This window comes from Sorex fumeus, unplaced genomic scaffold (genome assembly GCF_029834395.1).
Source record: "Sorex fumeus unplaced genomic scaffold, SorFum_2.1 ptg000072l, whole genome shotgun sequence".
Taxonomy (NCBI): Eukaryota; Metazoa; Chordata; class Mammalia; order Eulipotyphla; family Soricidae; genus Sorex; species Sorex fumeus.
Genome location: NW_026606129.1, coordinates 707,311 through 727,311, shown reverse-complemented (window position 1 = coordinate 727,311; position 20,001 = coordinate 707,311). Strand labels below are relative to the sequence as shown.

At 66.3% G+C, this 20,001-nt stretch overlaps 1 protein-coding gene across 3 annotated transcripts in view; it reads right to left on the bottom strand.

Annotated features, from left to right (window-relative positions):
• Positions 1-18,844, bottom strand: part of ATP11A (ATPase phospholipid transporting 11A) — a 35,474-nt gene extending 16,630 nt beyond the window's left edge. For 2 of the 3 annotated variants that reach the window (XM_056129790.1, XM_056129792.1), the window contains exons 1-14: positions 18,700-18,844; positions 8,357-8,479; positions 7,078-7,167; positions 6,715-6,795; positions 6,482-6,589; positions 5,388-5,516; positions 4,574-4,677; positions 4,232-4,282; positions 3,497-3,561; positions 3,091-3,172; positions 2,515-2,665; positions 1,570-1,767; positions 1,322-1,495; positions 438-601 (exon numbers count right to left, since the gene is read on the bottom strand). In XM_056129790.1, the coding sequence (XP_055985765.1) occupies positions 438-601; positions 1,322-1,495; positions 1,570-1,767; positions 2,515-2,665; positions 3,091-3,172; positions 3,497-3,561; positions 4,232-4,282; positions 4,574-4,677; positions 5,388-5,516; positions 6,482-6,589; positions 6,715-6,795; positions 7,078-7,167; positions 8,357-8,479; positions 18,700-18,738 (1,559 nt within the window). In that variant the 5' untranslated portion in view covers positions 18,739-18,844. The remainder of the gene's footprint in view (positions 1-437; positions 602-1,321; positions 1,496-1,569; positions 1,768-2,514; positions 2,666-3,090; positions 3,173-3,496; positions 3,562-4,231; positions 4,283-4,573; positions 4,678-5,387; positions 5,517-6,481; positions 6,590-6,714; positions 6,796-7,077; positions 7,168-8,356; positions 8,480-18,699) is intronic. The other variant, XM_056129793.1, reaches the window with a different exon arrangement.
• Between the last annotated feature and the right edge of the window lie 1,157 nt (positions 18,845-20,001).

The following is a 20,001-nucleotide window of genomic DNA, read 5'->3' as shown; positions in this document are numbered from 1 at the left end:
CCCCAGTTTCCCAGCTCTGCTCTCGGGGAGGGAGGCGGCGAGTGCTTCCCGCCTGCGTGGCCCATGTGCCTGCCGTCACCCCTGGGGCCTGGACAGGTTCGTCTAAGCACCGGCGAAGGCCGGCTCAACTGTGCTGGAGCCTGGTCTCAGAGGGCGGCTGGGAGGAGCCGCGGGAGGCAGGGGACAACCCCACGTGGCACCGAGCAAAGGTTCCGGAGTGAGGCTTCTCCTGAGGGTCTTCCCCAGAGCAGTGGGGGAGACGCTGCCCAGCAGGCCTGGGGGGCTCCGTAAAAGCACCAACACCCGAGGCACAGAGGCGGGTCCTGTCTGAGGCACCGAGGGGAGGGCGAGCGCCGGTCTCCGAGCTGGGCACTGGCGGAGTCCGGCACCCAGGGTCGGCGTCCACCCAGCGTCCCCCGGCACCCGGGGCCACTCACCGCTGGATCCCCTCCACCAGGGCGACCTCGTCGGGAGAGGAGGAGATGTAGACGCAGGACTTGGCCGAGTCGGGCGACTTGCGGGGCCCGTCCACGTCCTCCTCGTCCTTCACCTGGATGGTGTGGCACAGGCACAGGGCCCGGAAGAACAGCTCCTCCCGCTCCTGGGGCACAGCAGAGTCAGCGGTGCGCCCCCGCCCGGCATCGTGCACCCAGGCTCACGGGGGCCCCGCGCCTACAGCCAGGGGCAGGTGCATGTGTGCTCGCGTCCTCACTGGGGTGATTCTGCGCGTGTCTCCATGTACTGGTGTCTGTGTGCATGCGTGTCTGCTGGATGGGTGTCTCTGCTCACGTCTGCGTGTACGGGTGTCTATGCGCACATTTCTATGTGTCTGGGTGTCTGTGTGTGTGCATGTCTACAAGTATGGCTGTCTGTGCACACGTGTCTACATGTATGGGCATCTGTGCATATCAGTCTACGGGTACAGGTTCTGCATACACGTTTATGGGTGTCTTATGCACATATGCTACACGTGTCTGTATGCACAAGCGTATACACACATGGGTGTCTGTGTGCACGTGTCTACAGGTATGGGTGTCTGTGCACCCGTATCTACACACATGAGAAATTTGTTCCTGTGTTTACACATACGGGTGTGTGTGTCTACAGATGTGGGAGGTATGCCTACACATATGGGTGTGTGCATATACCCTACACGTGTCCACATGTGGAAGGTGTACGTCTGAGTGTACACACCTGCATGTGTGGGAGTGCTGTACATGCGTGGGCATCATGCGGGGGCCAGTGGTCACGCGTGTGTGGGGGTTAAGGTGGACGCTGTGTGCGCATGTGTCTGGATGACCCGAGTGCGCCCGGGGCCCACCTTTGCGTTGGCGCTCGGGGACGAGTCGATCATGTCGATGCCCAAGGAGTCGGGCAGCACCTGCCCGTTGCAGATGGCGTGGGGCACGTAGACATGGCCCTCCACACAGCACTCCCGGAACTCCATGTTGTTCTCCGTGAGCGTGCCGGTCTTGTCGGTGAACACGTACTGCACCTGCGGGTGGGGCTCACAGCACGTTCCCGCCGCATACCGCCTGCCCCCCCCCCCCCACGGGCCGCGTCCCCCACCTGGCCCAGCTCCTCGTTCAGGTCCGAGGTGTTGACCAGTGGCCCCTCGCCCGTCTCCTCGTCCAGCATGTCCTGGTCCCAGGTGATGAAGTACGAGCCCAGGAACTTCTGCATCTCCACGGTGACATACATGGACACGGGGATGATGTAGTTGAAGAGGACCATGAAGGCCAGGAAGTCGGTGAAGGCCTGCAGGAACTGAGGGAGGCGGCCTTGGGGCTCAGGCCACACGCCTGCCAGCCTTCCCGGTGGCCGCGAGGCGGGCAAGGTGACAGCACAAACCATGTGCAGGGGACTCTGACAGAGGACGCGACTCGTGGGTGACAACCAACGCACAGAGAAGCCCCACAGAGGCATCCCAGTGCCACAGCCAGGGGCGCTGTGCATTTCCCAGGACCCTCTGCACCACCCCCGTGTGCACACCTCCCGCTGTGGGAGCACACGTCCCTCGGGGCATGCACACCTCCCCACGTGTGCATATGCCTCTCTGTGTGTGCACACCTTCCTGTGTATGCGTGCCTTCCTCTGTGCGTGCACCCGTCCCTCTGTGCATACACACCCTCCCCTGTGTGTGCCTCCCCGTGCACACACACCTTCCTCTCTCGGCGCACACCTCCCTCTGAACGTGGACACCTCCCTACGTGCACACACCTGGGGCATGCACATCTCCCTCTGTGCACGCACACCTCCTTTCCATGCCCACTGCCCACTGCACGTGCAACCAAGTCACTCTGAACTGGGAGCCAACCTGAAGACAGCGCCGTGTCCAACAACCAAGTTCAACGCTATCGTTTGGACGGCTTTGGTCAGAATGCTTCCGGCAGACAGACACATGGGGTGAAACTCCCTCTCGCCTAGCTGCCTGCGTGAGGGCCCTCCACGGACCCGACACTCAGGCGGGAGCGGCCCCTCCTGCGCGCCCCGTGGGCCCGAGGGCGCCCCTACCTGGTTCCGCTGCCTCTCGGCCTCCGTCTTCTGGTTGTACCACGGCTCGTCGTGGGCAGGCTTGCTCTGCCACACGTACTTGAGCACGGTGTTGGTGAGCGCCTTGCTGATGAGGATGCAGAGGTACACGATGAGGAAGACGTTCATGGACCTGCAACGCAGAGCACCTCAGAGGCTGCCCCTCCCCGAGCTCCACGGTGCACGACCGGAAGGAGCAGGGGGCGCCTGTGGCCCGGGGGCCACAGCTGCACCCGAGGAAAGGGCAGGGCTCCGGGAGCGCCCGAGACCAGGGGCCCCGCGGGAGGAGTGGGCTCGAGGGGAGTCCCAGAGCTGGGGGGTGTGCTCTGGGCCGCCAGCTGTCTCCAGCAGCCTGAGCCTGGGGCAGCCTCCTGCAAGCCAGACCCGCTGCCCGGCCGGGGGAGAGGCCCAGGACATGCCTCCTGCTTCCGTCTAGGGAGAGGGGAGGGGGCTCCAGCTCCCTGGGGAGGCGCGGGGGAACTCTGACTACCCAGGGAGGGGCAAGGGGGTTCTGACTCCGGGGGAGGGGCGAGGGGTTCCGAGGGGCCCAAGCCTTACTTTTCCACGGCCGAGCGCTTCTGTGACTTGGACTGGTAGTTCAGGGCCATCTTGGTCTCCATGCCCGTGTAGATGGCGACGCCTGTAAGCAGACGGACCTGAGCAGCTGGGGTTGGGTGGGGACAGAGTGCACGAACACAAGGGGACATGGTACGTGGACAGGAGACTCGCGGACACAGCGCGTGGACAGGAGACTCAGGGACGCAGCGCGCGGACAGGCTCGGGGTGGGGCCCACAGGGTCAGCGGACGCCTGCGCTCTAAGGAGGCATCCCCACGGCAGCAGCAGGACCTGGGGCTGGGGGCCAGGCAGTGGCCCTCCTGGAGCAGGACACCGGGAGCAGACCCGTGTCCACTCCTATGGACCCACAGAGGCAAAGGCGGACATGTGCGGCCACAGGCACTCACCAAAGATCCTCTCGGTGTTCTTGAGCGTGGCCCCGCGAAGAAGCAGGTTCTCCGACCCCAGAGGCCTGCGGGGGCAGCGGAGGCTGAGCTGCCTGAGCCCCTCCCAGGGGCCCGGCTGGGGAGGATGCCCAGCCCCCGTGGCCACGAGTCCCCACTGCACCCACTCCCAGCGCTGGAGTGACTGAGGCCTGGCATACACCACGGAGCACCCGAGGGTCCCCCATGGCCTCGGGAGACCTGGGAAAAGTCAGGATGTCATGGCATGGATGGGGCTCAGGGTGGAGGGTCACTGACAGGGTCTCAAGGGAGCCACCACACAGGGAGACCCCAGGGAGTCCCACCGGGGAGACCCCAGGGAGTCCCACGGGGGAGGCCCCAGGGAGTCCCACGGGGGAGGCCCCAGGGAGTCCCATGGGGAAGACCCCATTTCTACTGCTCACAGATGTGCCACGGGGTAAGTCGGGATGATACGACCCCAGCTGCTCCCTGCAACTGGGCAGCGCCATCCACTGGCCTCTGCGCAGGGAACGGGGCAGATCCTTGGACACTCCCTCAGCCCGCCCATGGCAGGATGGGTCCCTAGGAAGGCCATGCACTTCCCACACAGCGGCACAACAGAACCCGACCCTCCCCAAGCAGCACAGCCAGCCGGCAGGAGGGGCAGAGGCCTTGTGCCAGGCCCCGGGCAGCTGCAGGGCACACGCCGTGTGCACACCTGCACACGCACCAGCTCACCTCACCACAGGGTCGCTGACGTCGTTGTACACGTTGATGCGGCCGACAAACCTGGAAGGGCAAGCGTGACCTTCAGGCGGTCAGTGCGGGTCTGGACCACCCTGTCCCTGAGACATGCCACGCCAGCTCTGCACGCGGGAACAGGGAAGGCCTCAACCCTCGGCTCCTGGCCCAGCTTATGAAGGCGGGTCCACAGGAGGCTGGAGTCCCCCTAGCCACACAGGAACCACGGAGGGCCCACGGGAGCCAGGTGCCCCGAGTCAGGACCCACAGAAGCTGAGCCCCCAATTCAGGCAGGCAGCATGAGCTGTGGGCACTGCTGATGGTGTGTCCCCCACTCACGTGTAGAGGTCGGGCTGTGGCTGCTCACACTCGATGGTGGCATGCAGCCCATCGATGTCCTCCTCAGCGTGGAAGCCCTTCGTGTCCGGGACTGCGTAGTGCGTCTGCAGGCAGAAGGCGTCAGTCCCGTCAGGGAGAGACAGGCCCGTCCCGCGAGGCTGATGGGCAGGGTCCGGGCCTGTCCCCCTGGAGAGGCGTCAGAAGAACCAGAACCAAGGGTGGGCTCTCATGTCGGGTGGCCACAGAAGCACAAGCACTGCAACGGCCAGACCTCCCCTCTGCCTCAGTGACAGCACCAGCGCGCACCAGCGGTCACTGCAGACAGTCAGGCCCCTTTCCTCTCCACCTTGCTATTGTCTGTCTCACGCACTCAGCCGTCACTCACACCACATCACCTGTCACCTCCCCCGTCTACAGCCGTTACCTCCCGACTGCCTACAGCCCGTCACCAACCCACTTTCTACTGCCCTGTCCCCTCCCCACTGCCTACAGCCCTGTCACCTCCGTCCACCATCCGTACCTGTGACTGTCCCCTATCCGCCCACTCCTCCCCCTCTGTGCCCCTACACGTCCCCCGGCTGTCTGCCATCCCATCGCCTGAATGACTTCCTGTCACCTTTCCCCTGACCTCATCTCCCGGTCACCCACTCACGGTCTGTCCAGGCCCGTCACCCACTGACCCTTCTGAAACCACTGCCGTCCACGCCCTTCCCATAGCTATGCCTGGCACCTTCCGATCGTCTGCCCGTGCCTGACTTGGCACCGTCACACTGGCACAGGCTGGGGGTGAGGTGGGGCCTGCAGGGAGACGCACCTTGTGGCTGGACTCTCCGTCCAGGCTGGCGGTGGTCACATGGCAGGTCCCGTCCCCACGGCTGCTGGAGAGGAAGATGAGGTCGCAGGGAAAAGTCTCGTCCTCCTTGATCATGACGACGTCCCCGACCTGCGGGACAGACAGACGGACAACGTGTCACTGAGTCCCCGAGTGGAGCCCAGGGATTCCTGGAACTGTCACGTGGTGACCGCAGTCTCCAGGAGGGGACATCCTGCCTCCTGCCCAGAGCACGGGTGCATGGGTACGGAGGAGGACAAGGGGGACAAGCTGAGATTTGGGGAGGCTTGCAGGGGCAGGAGGCCAAAAGCCTCAGGTTGGCAAGCGGGGTGGAGAGGGGGCCAAGAAGACAGATCAGGGCGGGCATAGACGGGGCCGCAGGAGGGTGGACTCCTCCACAGTGGAGACCCAGGAGGGAGAACTGATGGACCCGGAGGAGCCTGGCGTGTGTCCGTGTGAGCGTGTCCATGCGTGTGCCTGTACACACGCGTGGTGCTCCTAGAGGGGGGGCCTGTGAGTGCGGCCCGAGGACAGCAGGAAGGCCGTGGGCAGGTGGACAGAGCGAGCCAGGCAGAGCGTGGGAGGTGCGTGAGGGGCCCGTCACCGCAGCCCCGGCCAGGCTGTCCCGTGACTCCACACCACTCCCGCGAGACGTAGACCGCTGTCTCCCACACACGGGCCACTCTGGGCCCACGTCAGGACGGGCACCTGTGGGCCTGGAGGAGCTGGCCGGGACAGGAGGCACCGCCCTCTGGTCAGCACTGAGTGGGGGGCACGGTGCCCACCCGGGAAGGACGAGGAGTGCAGGCGCAGGCAGGCACAGCGGGGCCAGCGGAGCGTCCCTCGCCCGAGGACAGGGCCAGGCCAGGCCTGGTTAGCACCGGGCGCCTCGGAGTCGGGTGTCACAGCTGCGCTGGGCCACATGTCCGCCCGTGGCAGGGAGGCGGCAGCACAGGCAGACGGGGGATGCAGGGGGCCGTGGCCGCGACCAGCCTGGTCTCCTCTGGGGGTCCCAGCACCCAGAGCCCCCGTGTCGCACCCCAAGCCCCTGCCAGGAGTGCCCGGGCCCGACTCACCCTCAGCTTCCGGCTCTGCTTACGCACCAGCTTGCCATGCTGGATGAAGTGGACGGGGCACTGGTTCATGGCCCGGTCTGCCTTGTGCCGCAGCCAGTCCTCATAGCCCTGCATGGGACGGGACAGGTCGGGGCCGGGCGGGGGTGGGGATGGAGACGGGGACGGGACCGGGGCCAAGGCCCCAGCCCGCACCCAGCCCTGGCGCAGCCTCCCTGCCCGGGCCTCCTGCGTACCTGCTTGATGGCGGTGACGGTGATGACGAAGAAGAGCGGGAGGCCGCTGGTCACGGGGCTGGTGGGCGTGTCGATGATCAGCTGCGGGGACAGAGGCGGGCGCTCGGTGGGGGCAGGGGCGCCCGCTCCTGCCCGTACCCCTGCCCTGCTGCGGCTGCCCCGCGCATGTCGGTGACGAGGGACCCAGCGGGCAGGGACAGGGCTGGTCGCCTTCCTGCTCGCCAGGGGAACAGGCTGAGGCAGCCCCAGCCACTCCGGGCGCTGCTGAGTGCAGAGGCCCAGCGCTGGCCCAGGCCCCAGGCCCGGCTCCCCTGGGCATCAGAGCCCAGCGGATCCCCCCGGAGCGACAGGCAGGCGCCATACCTGGACCAGAAAGATGATGAGGAAGTAGAAGTTGGCTATTCTCCGGAACTGCTCGAATAAGTTCTTGGGTATGAAGTTCCAGAAGGTGTACTACGGAGAGCCATGGGCCATGAGCGGGCGTTCCTGCCACGGGCGTGGCCCAGAGCCTCCGGGTGGGCAGGAGGAAGCTGGCCCCAGCTGGCTGTGGGGGGTGTGCACGCACACACATATTGGACACATGTGCACCTGCACACGCATGCACACACACGTACATAGATGCGATGCACGCATGAGCACATGCTGTACAGGCACACAAGCTTCATGCACACATGCACATGCATAACACACACATGCTGACACACGTGCACATGCACACACAGACATATGCACACAAGGATGCATATACAATGTACACACATACACATCAACGCGCAATGCACACGCAAACGCAAAGGCAAATGTATGTACACATGCAAATGTGCGTGCACACCGCGGACACGTGCACATGCACACACACGCCAATAGAGGTACATGCACACAGTGCACACATGTGGACACATGTGCACAGGCACACATAACACGTGACATGAACTCAAGAAACAAGCATGCAGACACATATGAAGACACATGCACATGGACATATAACACACGCGCAGATGTGTCCATGCACACAATTCACATCCAATGCACACTCGCAGACATGCAGACACATGCACACACTGCACACACAGACACACATGAACACACATGTGCACCCCCACGAGAGCTGTGGTCATTGTTGGCTCCCTCCTTCCTCTCCCCAGGCCCCGCTGCCCCCTGCAGACAAAGTTCCCAGTCCCAGAGCCCCTGGGTGCTCAGCACAGGCCCAGCACGCAGAGGACGTGATGGCACCTGCCTGGGACTCTGCCGGGTCCAGCACAGCCAGAGCAGCCGCAAACACACGCAAGCCCCCCTGCCCACGGCGCCCCTCCAGGCACCAGCAGTGTGGGACCCGGATCCACCTTCTCCTGCAGGAGAACCTTACTGGGGGCCACGGGGGGTAGCCCAGGACCCCCAAGCCCAGGGAGGGTCAGTGGCCCGTCCCTCAGCACCCAGGTGTGGCTGCATCGGAGGAGACCGTCCTGCCTGCCTGACGCCAGCCTCTGCCCTCCTCTGGGTCACTCGCACGTGGGCGGGACCCACCGCCGGGACCCTGTGGGCCCTGGGAAGCCTCGCCGTGGAGGACTCCAGGAGGAGGGCGAGGGAGGAGGGAGAGGAGGGGGCGGGGAGGGTGGGAAGGAGGGGGCGGCGGCCGCCTCACCTTGGAGGAGACGATCCTGTTGTCCGGATACCTCTGCGGGATGTAGGCCTCGGCGCCGGGCGGGGGCTCCTTGTGTCCCACGTAGATGGTCCGGCTGTCCACCCAGCTCTCCTCGCCGGCACACTGCGGGGGCAAGGGGCACCGGCCTCACCGTCATCCCGGCCGCACAGCACGCACATGGGGGGCAGCGCGTGGACGGCCCCCGCCAGCCCTGAGCTGGCCCGCAGAGGGGCTCAGGGCTGCCAGGGACGGACGGGGAGCCCCGGCCCCGGAGCAGCGGGCGGGTGGGAAGGCTGCCAGGGAGTGACGCCGCAGAGGCTTCCTGGAAAGAGCCGCAGCTGACTCATCCCCGCCGTGCCAGCCTGTGCCCCGGAGACCACGCCGGCGCCGAGAGAAACCCGCTGCACCGCCGCGTGGCTGACCCTTCCAGCACGGGCACCAGGCAGCGGCGTGGGCCTGGACAGAGACCCGGTCCCGTGCCCCAGAACTGAGATACAGCCCTGTCCCCCACTGCCTGGACAGCGGCCCTGACCCCAACGGCTTGGGTAGCAGCCTTGACCCCCAGGGCCCAGACAGCCCTGACCCCCAGAGCCCGGACAGTGGTCCTAACCCCCACGGCCCAGACAACGGCCCTGCCCCTACGGCCCAGACAGCCCTGATAGTGACCCTGACCCCCACGGCCCAGACAGCGGCCCTGACCCCCACGGCCCGGACAGTGGCCCTGACCCCCACGGCCTGGACAACGGCCCTGATCTCTACGGCCCAGACAGCCCTGACGGCGGCCCTGACCCCCATGGCCTGGACAACCCTGACCCCCAGGGACCGGACACGGCTGACCCCCTAGAGCAGAACAGAAGCTTGTGCCACTCGGGTGGCTCTGGGCAGACACCCGCTGGCCACCAGAGGCAGGTCCTCATTTAGGGACACCAGTTTGGGGCCTTGGGGTGTTCTTCCCCATGAGCACCTCACAGCGCAGTGCGTCTGCGAAGGGGAACAGCTGCGTCCTGCCACTGGACAAGGGGGAGAGGGGAGGGCGCCTTGCCCAGAGGGGGATGCGGAGGGGACCCCCGGGGTGTGAGCAGGGCAGGGAGAGGCGGGCGGGAGCACAACCAGCCCACAGTGGGCCCCACTCTGCCGCCACCAGACAAGGGGCTCCAGCCGGAAACAGCGGCTGGCGGGTGAGGCGGGTCAGCGCTGGCCGTGCTGGGCGGGGTCAGGGTGGGGCAGCAGGGTGGCCGCAGGAAGGGCCTCGGGTTACAGAGCAAAGCTGCCACCTTCAGACCGGCTCTGCTCCCCTCGCGGCTTCCCGGGCTGCCCGGAGCGGTCACCGCGGGCCTGGGGACAGGCGTGGCTTCAGAAGCGCTCGCTCGGTCAGTGCCGGGGGAGAGCGGCTGGACGCCCCTCACTGCAGAAGCTGAGGGGCTCCAGCCAGCCTCCGCGCCAGCCGCCTGGTCCCAGTGTGAGCCTCGCTGTGGGTCCCTGCTGTCCCGAGGCCTGCAGCCCCCACCCGAGCCCCCGTGTCACGGCCCCGCTACCGCCCGGCTCCAAGAATGTCCCCCTGTTGCTCCGTGTGCTCCAGGGCCAAGAAGAGGAACAAAAGGTTCTGTGTGCAAACTCGGCATGAGGACGAGGACGGTGGTCAGGGAGGTCACCGTCGGCGGGTCCTGCAGGCGCAGCAGGACCTCGGACAGGGTGAGTGGACAGGGTCCGGGGACACGGGGTGGGTGGAGGCCATTCACAGACGCAGGACGGGTGACAGGGACCCACAGCAGGGCCGGTCACGGGACTGGATGTGATTGGCGGGGGAGGGGCCGAGAGTCTGTGTGGACAGGGCCCGGGCATCAGGATGGGGGCACGGGGAAGCCAGACGGGCATGAGCGTTGTTGACGCCAGACCCGCCACTCCCCTGAGGTGGATGCACTGTCCAACCAGAGGGCAGTCCTGGGCGGGGAGTGGGGCCGGTTCCGGGTCGGCACCTTGGCGCCCACATGGCCTGGAACTGCCCTCAGCCGCACACACAGGTCCCACAGCCGCTCCGCACTGGATCGGGGGGGGGGGGGGGGGACACTGCATCTCACCTTCACCGGGCCTTGGTAGTGGGACCCTGGGACGGGGCCGCGCTGGAGAGACCGCAGCGGCCTGATCCCCAGGCTGGATTCGTCATCAGAAAAAACAGGAAGGGGCCTGAGCGACAGTCCCACGGGGAGGGTATCTGGCTTGTACAAAGATGGCAGAGCCGGGGCCAGTCCCGAGAAGCCTGAATGGTCCCTGCAACCTGCTGGGAGTAACTCCACAGCCAGGAGTTAGCCCTGAGCATTGCTGGGTGACGAGGAAGGAAGGAAGGAAGGAAGGAAGGAAGGAAGGAAGGAAGGAAGGAGAAAGAAAAGGAGGGAAAGAGAGAAAAAAGTGAAAGAGAAAGAGAGGGAGGGTGGGCAGGAGAAGGAGAGGAAGAGAGTGAGGAAGGGAAGAGGGAGGAGGGAGGAGGGAGGAGGGGGGAGGGAGGCGGTCAGGCCCCGGAGCAGGGCTGGCACAGAAGCCACAGAGCAGCAGAACGAGCCACAGGGCCGTGTCTGGCGGCCAACAGTCGAGTCCTTCCGGCCAGGATGTGGCGTCCCTGAGCTGCAGCCCACCCCAGCGTGAGCAGCAGGAAGCAGCTGCAACCCCACTGCCACAGACAGAGCGCGTCCCCCCAGGAGCAGGAGCCCAGGCCGTGCTGGACCCGGTATCCTGGGCCTGCCCAAGCCCCGCCCAGACCACAGGCGTCCTGGCCTCGGAGGCGCGAGAGGGAGCAGCCCCAGACCCGTGGCGGGCACCCTGCCGAGAGGCCACGTGAGGGCGCCAAGGGCGACACAGGGACCGGGCTGATGATGTTCAGAATGTGCCAGCAGCTCCCAAGGGCCACCCGGGGGGCTCACTCAAGCCCTGACGGCCGCAGCGCCAGGCTCAGGCTCCAGCCAGATGGCGCTCACTCCCGCCGGGCTCAGGGCGCTGGCTCGGACCACTGTGGGTGCCCCGCGCTGGGCAGCCCAGGCCGGCTCTGCTGCCACGGGCCAGACAGTGGGTGCGACGCTCCCGGGACCCTCGACAGCCTGAGTAGCGCATGCAGGAGGGCCAGGGAGGGGCCACGGCAGAGGGAGCCCCTCCGAGCCCAGGGCGGGGGCCTGGGTGGAACAGAGAACAGGCCGGTCCCTGCCCCCGCCGGCCCATGCGGGGATGGTTTGCAGGGCCACGAGGCAGCTCTGGCCTCACACCACCACACAAGGCCTCACTCTGATCCCACCGCGACTCACCAGGAATTCTACGCACATCCCACCACCCAGACCCAGTGACCGCCCCCCTGAGTTCCATGTCTGCTCGCCCTGAAATCCAGTGTGCCCCTCACCCCGAAATCCACAGCGTGTCCCTCACCCTGAAATCCACAGCATGTCCGTCATCCCAAAATCCACAGCGTGTCCCTCACCCCGAAATCCAAAGCGTGTCCCTCACCTGAATTCCACAGCGTGTCCCACCTCTGGCAGCCCCACCCTGGGACCCCACCTATGGGGACAGAGAGTCCGGGCAGGGAGCTGCAGGACATCTCTGGACAGCACGCTCCTGCCCGTCCTCCCTGACACCCAACCTCCCTGTCCCTCCCTGCCCCTCCATTCCCCTCTCTCCCTCCCCACCCACAGGCCCGCAGCTGCGCCATCTGTCAGCTCCCTCCTCGGGGAGGGGGGCTGAGGAAGGGACGCAGGAGCCCTGTGGAGGGTGCACAGCCCCTCAGCCCACAGGTCACGCAGCTGCTGTCTGTCCACAGACCTTGGGAGAATTGGTCCCTCACGATCCTCTCCAGCAAGGGAGCCTGCCTCAGCACCCGCCTCAGAGCCCGCCTCAGGTCCAGCTCCCTGCAGCCTCCCTCAGGGCTGGGGTGTTTAGGCGGCTCCCTATGTGGCTCCCCAGGGTGCGGCTGGGCCTTTCTGTCTCTGAAGAAGGGAGGTTTCCGGGGGCCGGGGCGCAGGGAATGATTTTTTTCCTAGAAAGGGCCAGAGAAGTGTGGTGACCCTGCGTTTAGGCAGTAGAGAAGCTGCCGGAAGAATCCAGACCGACCACTCCTAGGAGCGCGTTTCTTCAGAACTTCATTCCCAGGGGCCGGGGCTTTTGTCTTGCGTGTGCCTGACGCGATATGGTTCCCTAAACCCTAAACCCAAGAGCGGTGATCCCTGAGCACCGCAGGGTGCGGCCCAAATAAATGAGAAAAGAAAGAAACGGATTCCGTTCCTGTGGGTAACAAGTGCTCCCAAGGGAAGCCACTCCCTGCCTTCGAGGGCGGCTGCCTGCAGGGCCGAGCAGACCCGGACGACCCGCCCAAGGCTGAGAGCCAGGCTGGCAGCGCCCGCCCAGAGTTACGGCTGCCCCTCCGCCCCGCAAATCTCCCCCCCCCCACCCCCCCCCGGGAGCCGCCGGCCCAGCTCAGACACACAGCAGCCTCCAGGGATCCTGTCCGGCAACGGCTTTATCGATGAGAAGAAAACGGGTTTCCCAGAGTGCAAGCTCTATGATCCCAAACACAGGACAAACGACTGAAAATCACCCCACGGCAACCTAGCCAGGCACAGTGGGGACGCAGAAGGGCGGGTGGCCGCGCCCATCCCGGTGGCCAGCCGGTTCTCAACAGCGTTGAAAGCATGGCTCAGGAGCGCACCGGGTCACCCACAGGCTGCCGGGGGCGGCTGGGTGGCACGTCCTCGCTCAGCCATAGGGTCCTCTGGGCTGGGCCACCGCTCTGCGCTCGGAGTGGCCCCACGCCTGCAAGTCACGTGCCTGCCCTCTGCCCTCTGCTCTGGGGCTGGCTGGGGTGTCTGTCGCCGGCCCAGCCGCTTCTCCACATCTGTCCTCCACTCGTCCCTGAGCCCACAGGTGGCTGCGGTCCCAGCACATGGTGTCCGGCCATGGCCTGGGTGCTGGGTGCTGAGGCTCCTGCCCTTCGGGGTCTCACTTCCCCGTTGCATCCCAAGGCGCAGGGCAGGCCAGGGGTTGGCTCGCCGCTGTGGGCCCGCTCCCTACAGCGGGCAGCCCTCCGTGCCGCGGGATCAGCACCAGACAGGACCCTGGGCCCTTCCCGAGCGGACGGGTGGCAGGGCCGCTCGGCCGGCTGTGGGCAGTGCTGGGCTCGGGCACTCCCTCTGCTTCAACCGGTATTTCCAGTTCAGCGTCCGGCCACCACAGCGGGGAGGTGCAGCCAGGCCAGCCTCAAACAGGGACCCCGCGTCCTCCTGCAGAGCCTGGCCGGGCTGTGTCTCTGCCCAGCACAAGGCCGCAGCAGCCCTGGGGCGTGAGCACAAACCCTGCACGAGGCGCGTGGCCAGAGCACAGGCCAGGCCAGGCCCCTTCACGTCTGCTGCACAGGACTTGGCCCTAGCACTGCCACGTGTGTGCCCACCTGCCCGGCAGTGTGGCAGCCCCGCCTGCCGGAGCCACGGCCACGCACGGACACCTCCAGGGGACAAGCCTGCCAGCGGTGTGGGCCTCACGGGCGGCCTGGCTGCAGGGTCTCGGCCCTGGCCTGCTCAGAGCAGGCCACAGCTGACACGCGAGCTGGACCCGTGCCCCGGCTCCTAGGGCCACGCGTGCCCAGCGCAAACGCGGGATGGCACACCAGGTCTGTCCAGCACCCGCACCCACCTGTTCCTCCCCCAAGCCCCGGAGCACCGAGATGGGCACCAAGTGCGGCTGTAAGTGACCCCGGGTGGGCAAGAGCACCATCGGGGGACACAGGAGGAGGGGCCAGCAGGCAGGGCCCACAGGGGCACCCTCAGGCGACACGGGGGCAGGGGACCCCAGTGCTGCTCATCAGCCCATCTCCGGCCCTCAGCACCGCCTCCAACTGTCCACTGCCACTGGGCAGCGGGTCTGTGAAGGAAGCGGGGTCACGAGCGCCCCCCTGTGGGAGCAGAGGAAGAGGGCAGTCTGTCTGCAGGGGGGGACCCTCAGCCTGAGGTCAGGGGGAGGGGCAGGGAACCTGGGCTGGTGGCCGCACCTGGGCCAGATTCTTCCAGACCAGGCCTGGTCAGGGTGGAAGCCCCCACACCTAGAGGCTGGGGGAACCCCCGTCACGCAGGGTGGGCCACCCAGCCACAGAGGCTGCTCAGCGCCAGTCAGACAGACCCACACCACTGACTGTGCTCCCTCCCGAGTGGTGCTCCCTCTCCTGGGTCGTGCTCCCTGCCCCCGGCGGTGCTCCCTCCCGTGGGCGGCATTCCCTCTGTGGTCAGAGTTCCCTCCCACGTGATGCTCCCTCCCCAGGCTGTGCTCCCTGCCCCCGGCGGTGCTCCTTCCCCCACAGTGCTCCCTCCCTTGGGCATTACTCCCTCTGTGGGCGATGCTCCCTTTGGAGTGATGCTCCCTCAGGAGTGGTGCTCCCTACCGAGTGATGCTCCCTCCCTGGGCTATGGCCCCAGAGGGTGAGCAGAGCCGATGACATGTTCGGGGTGTCACGGCTGACAGCCACAGCCCACAGGACACACTCCTCATGCTGCCCGACCTGAAGGCTGTCACACCGGGCACCATGGTGTGAGCAGAGGGCAGCAGGCAGAGTGGGCCCAACCCTGTCACCAGCACTTGCCACCCCCTGACGACGCGCTTAGTCGTCCCAGGGAGAAGCACTGTCCCGGGAGCTGCGGCCTTGGGGGCGGGGGAGGTGACTTCTGCCTCTGGAGCAAGACAGTCGGAGAGGCCAGGCAGAGCCCGGGAGGTATGAGTGGCACTGCAGGGCCGGAGCTGGAGGACACGGGCGGCTATGACCGGGACAAGCCCAGGCACTGGGCAGCCCCCAGGAGCCCCTGGGAGACCAGACCCCGCCCCCGCCCCCTGCACTCCCAGGCAGGGTCTGAGCAGTGCCAGAACCTGGAGGTGACCCAAGTGGGGACTGTGACACCTGTGTGTGTGCGTGTGTGTGCGTGTGTGTGCACATGTGTGTGTGCGCGCGTCTCTACGTGTTTGTGAGTCTCTTTGTGTGTGTGTCTCTACGTGTCTGTGAGTCTGTACGCCTGGGTCTGCCCACTCCGACCAGGAGGAAGGACTGAGATCTCACAGCACTGGGGAACCCCAGGCTCTCTCCTCACTCAGCTGAACCCCGCGGACGGAGCAAACGAGAAATGCTCCAGGGACCCTGGCCACGGGGACCCGCCACGGGAGGAGCCGCGTGTCTCGCCACAGTGCTGTCATCTTGGGGATCGGGGCCCGCGGGAGGGCAGGGACCCCACGACTATGCCGGGGCAGATGAGCTGCAGCTCCGAGGGGCCACAGACTCGGGCGGCCTGGACATGACCTTCACCCGCACATGCCGTTGAGCCACTGAATGTGACGCACTGGGCAGGTGGCTGGAGACGAGTTGGGTCCAGAGGGAAGGTCCCCCAGCCCGGCTCCGTGCTGCTGCATGTGGAGCTCAGCTGCCAGCCCCAGGCGGAGAGGCCGCCAGACCAGGCCTCGGGGCTGCCCTCCTGGGCCCGGCTGGTCCCTGTGGGCTTCCTACATCTCCCTGGCTGAGTGCCTGCTTCTGAATCAGGGAGCCAGCCTGCAGCCTGCCCTAGGGGCCCTGGCCTGGGACTCCCACGGCACCCTGCTGGGCCCCATGGGCAGCAGTGACCTCCCCACTGCTGGAGGGAAGGCGGCACACCAGAGCCCCAGGCCTCTCCCTGCCAAAGCAGGCACACATGCAGGGTCTGACCCGCAGTCTTGCGCCTCTGGGGCGGCAGGCCAGGCCAGCTGTGGCTGAGCAGAGCCACAGCCAGGCCACCACGGGCAGCATGCACATGAACAGTGCCGGCAGGGGCGGAGGCATCTTCCCCCACACGCCTGGCCTGGCCGTACCCCTTCACGGGACAGTTCCCTTCAGAGAGGGCCACCAGCGGTGGCACAGGCTGCTCTGCCCTGACAGGGTGAGATGCATCCCAGGAAGCCAAAGTCCAACATGCAGACCAGTAGGAGCGGGCAGCAGGGTCCAGACCAAAGGACACGTGTCAAGTCCCAACACCAACGCTGCCCAGCCCAGCTCACCGTGGGGTGCCTGTCGGAGAAAGGACCCTGCAGCCTACACGGCTCAGGCCAGAGCGCCAGGAGGCAGCCCCACTCCCACGAGACCACCTCCGAGACCCCCATGGGGAGACCCCGGGGACGAGCCTGCAACGGAGGCGACAGAGATGCTCCGTGAAGCCCAGGGGCAACTCACGAGCAGTCCGCAGGCCCTTCAAGGCAGCACGCTCCAACACCCGAACCCAGACTTCGTGGGAGGCAACACCTGCCCAAAGGGGACTCCCTCCCCCATGATTCCCTGCACAAATGGGAATCACAGGGAGGGTGACGGCAACCGGAACCCTCAGGACTCGCTGAGACGCAGTTAACGGGAATGGGAAGGGTAGAACCAGCTAGAACCCTGATCGCAGACAGAGAACTGGGTTGTACAGTGAATGAGCCCAGGGCCTACAGCGTAGCTGAGCCCAGGACCTACAGCATGACTGAGCCTGGGGCTTACAGAGTGACTGAGTCCAGGGCCTACAGCATGACTGTGCCCAGGGTCTACAGAGTGACTGAGCCCGGGACCTACAGCGTGACTGAGCCCGCGGCTTTACATAGTGACTGAGCCCGGAGCCCTACAGCGTGACTGATCCCGGAGCCTACAGCGTGACTGAGTCGGGGGCCTCCAGCGTGACTGAGCCCGGGACCTACAGCATGACCGAGCCCAGGGCCCTACAGAGTGACTGAACCTGGGCTTACAGAGTGACTGAGCCCAGAGCCTACAGCGTGACTGAACCCAGGGCCTACAGCATGACTGAGCCCGGGGCCCTACAGCGTGACTGAGACCGAGGCCCTAGAGTCTGACTGAGCCCAGAGCCTACAGCGTGACTGATCCCAGGGCCTAAAGTGTGACTGAGCCCGGGGCCTACAGTGTGACCTATATGAACCTATGGGCTGGACCTACAGTTTTTATTACTTTAGGTGAATCTCATCAGGAAACCATAGCACAAGGGTCATCCCAGACATTATTTTTCCTTCCAGGCAAGGAAAATAAAATGTGTTTCTGCCTACTGAGGGTAGCAGATAAGAACAGTCGTGGCTGGAGGTGATGCAGGGCAGTCTGACTGTACAGGCCAGCCAACAGCACAGAAAGAATGAGTGAACGGAGCACTGTGGAGCTCAGGTACCGCTGGTACCTGAGACGGTCCAGGTGATCAGACAACGCTGGGCAGCTGTGGGAGGGCCCCAACTTCTAAGGCCCAGCAACAAGGCCCAGGGAGCCGCAAAGGACAGAGTGCAGGAAGTCCTCGTGAAGGGTCTTGGGGGTTATCTGGCCACACGCAGTGATGGGACACACAAAGCAGCCAGGGAGCCCTGGGAGAGGGGACAAGTGGACAGGCACACGGACAGGTGAGCCCCCGTGAGGGGCAGTCAGGTGAAGTGAGACAATGTGTCAGAGCCAGTGTCTCCACGGGAGTCTGCATGGGGACAAGTGAGTCCCCGGGACAGAGGCTACCTGGGGACAGGTGAGTCTCCGGGACAGAGTCTGCATGGGGACAGGTGAGTCCTCGGGATGGAGTGTGACATGGGGACAGGTGAGTCCCCGGGACGGAGTCTGACACGGGTACAGGTGAGTCCCTGGGGAATAGAGTCTGCATGGGGACAGGTGAGTCTCTGGGACGGAGGCTACACAGGGACAGGTGAGTCACTCTCAGGAAGGAGTCTGGCATGGGGTGAGGTGCAATGCCCCCGGAAAGAGTCCAGCACAGGGGCAATGACCCGGGAAGGAATGAGGCACAGACAGGCGACTCCCCTGGTGGCCCCGCACAGCCCCATATGGAGGCAGCCTGGCCCCAGGCCCGCCCACCCCACCTCCCTGGCTCCGGGTCTGCGCTGCCTACACAGGTGCGTGTGTGGGTCCTGCCTGCCCTTGCGGGCACCTGCCAGGCACCAGAGAGCCGTTCCCACACTGCCCGGTCTATCACGGACATGGGCACGGAGACCAGGAAGGGGGAAGGCAGGCTCCCTTGCGGGAAGCTCTACCCCGACTGCACGCCTCCTCCAGGGACGCAGCTCCAGGGCACACTTTTGGGGTTCCTCTCCGCGGCCAGTTGCCCAAGCTCTCCCGCCCGCCAACCGGGGCCCTCGCAGGACCTGTGTCCCGGGCTGCCGGCGACAAAGGGCCCTGGTGTCCCCCGGCCCGCCGGCCGCGGTCTCGCTCCGGCCTTCCCGGGGGGCGGCCGGCAGCCCCGCAGGAGGGGTCTCCTGCAGGTGCCCGCACAGGGAGCCCAACTTCCCCCGGGGACACTCCCATCCCGCCCCGGGCAGGCGCCGCAGGTGCCCGCACTCACGTATCTGTGCACCAGCGTCCGCACGAGGCCGCAGTCCATGGCTCCTCTGCGCCCATGGGCCGGGGCGCGCGCGGGGGCTGGGGGGCGGCCGGCCGGCGCTCATGCCCCGCGCGCACCGCGGCCGGGTCGCTGGCGGCCTGTGCCCGCGGCTGCCGCCTCCCGCGCCGCCCGCCCGCGCGCGTCACGGCGCGAGTGAGCATGCCCGGCCCCGCCCGCCGCCGGCCCGCCCGCCCCGGCCAGGGAGGGGCCGGCAGGTGCGCGCGGCGGGGCGGCCTGGGTGCGGCGAGGGGCTCAGTCCGCCGCCGACCCCTGCGCTCCAGGGCCGCCCCTGGAAGCAGAGCCCTGCCCTGCCCGTGCGCAGGCCGCCAGCACAGCCTCGTTCCCGGAGCACCCGTGCTCCCCAATCCCCACCCACCTGGGCCTGAACAGTGGCCACTGCTCTGCTCAGAGGGTCAGTCCCCCCGGTCACGGGGCCAGGGCATCGCGGGCGTTGCAGCGGGCACACGATTGGCCCCCTCTGCCTCTCCAGACCCCGAGGAGCCGGCGGAGGGTCCGAGGCTCCCCACTGTCACCCGCTCCTGAGTCCCACACAGAGTCCCAGGGGGACCCTCGGTGCCTTCCTCTTCCTGGGCCTCCGCCCGGGTCTGCCCGGTCAGAGGTCAGCCCTCAGCTGGGCCCCAGGGCAGCACAGGCACAGCCCCCAGGAGAGCCGGCCCGGCCCTGCAGACATCCCTTGGACCTCAGCCAGCAGTGCCAGCCTCACTGGGCAGCATGCCTGGGAAAGAGGGGTTGCCCACGGCGTTACGTGCCCTGTGGCCTCAGGGGCCCCCATCCATGCCCCGTCCCCTCAGTTCAAGCCTGTCGATCCTTCAGAAGGTGCATGGAAGGAAAAGTTCCCCCTTCCTGCGGGGGGTCTGGGTGTGATGGCAGTTTTGGGCAGCCCTTTTGCGCCTGCAACAGCAGGTGGCCTGAGGAACGTGGTCCGGGGGTGCCACCAGCTGTGCCTTGGGCGTCCATAGGCCCTGCTGCTGTCTGGCCACGGGTGCCAGGGCCTGTGCTCAGTCCCCTGACTGGGCTGGAGTTTGCATCGCTGGCACTAACAACATCGAAGGTGAAGCCAGGGGCCAGATATCTTGGCTCTCTCTGCCAAAGCCCCCAATTCAGCTAGCTTGTGAGGGGCCCCGTCTCTCTGAGTTATGAGCCACTGCCAACGGGGGAGCTCACACAGGAGGCCCGTCTGCTGGCTGGGTCTACACAGTGTGCGTCTGCATCGCGGGGCACCCAGGAACCTGTAGGAAGAAC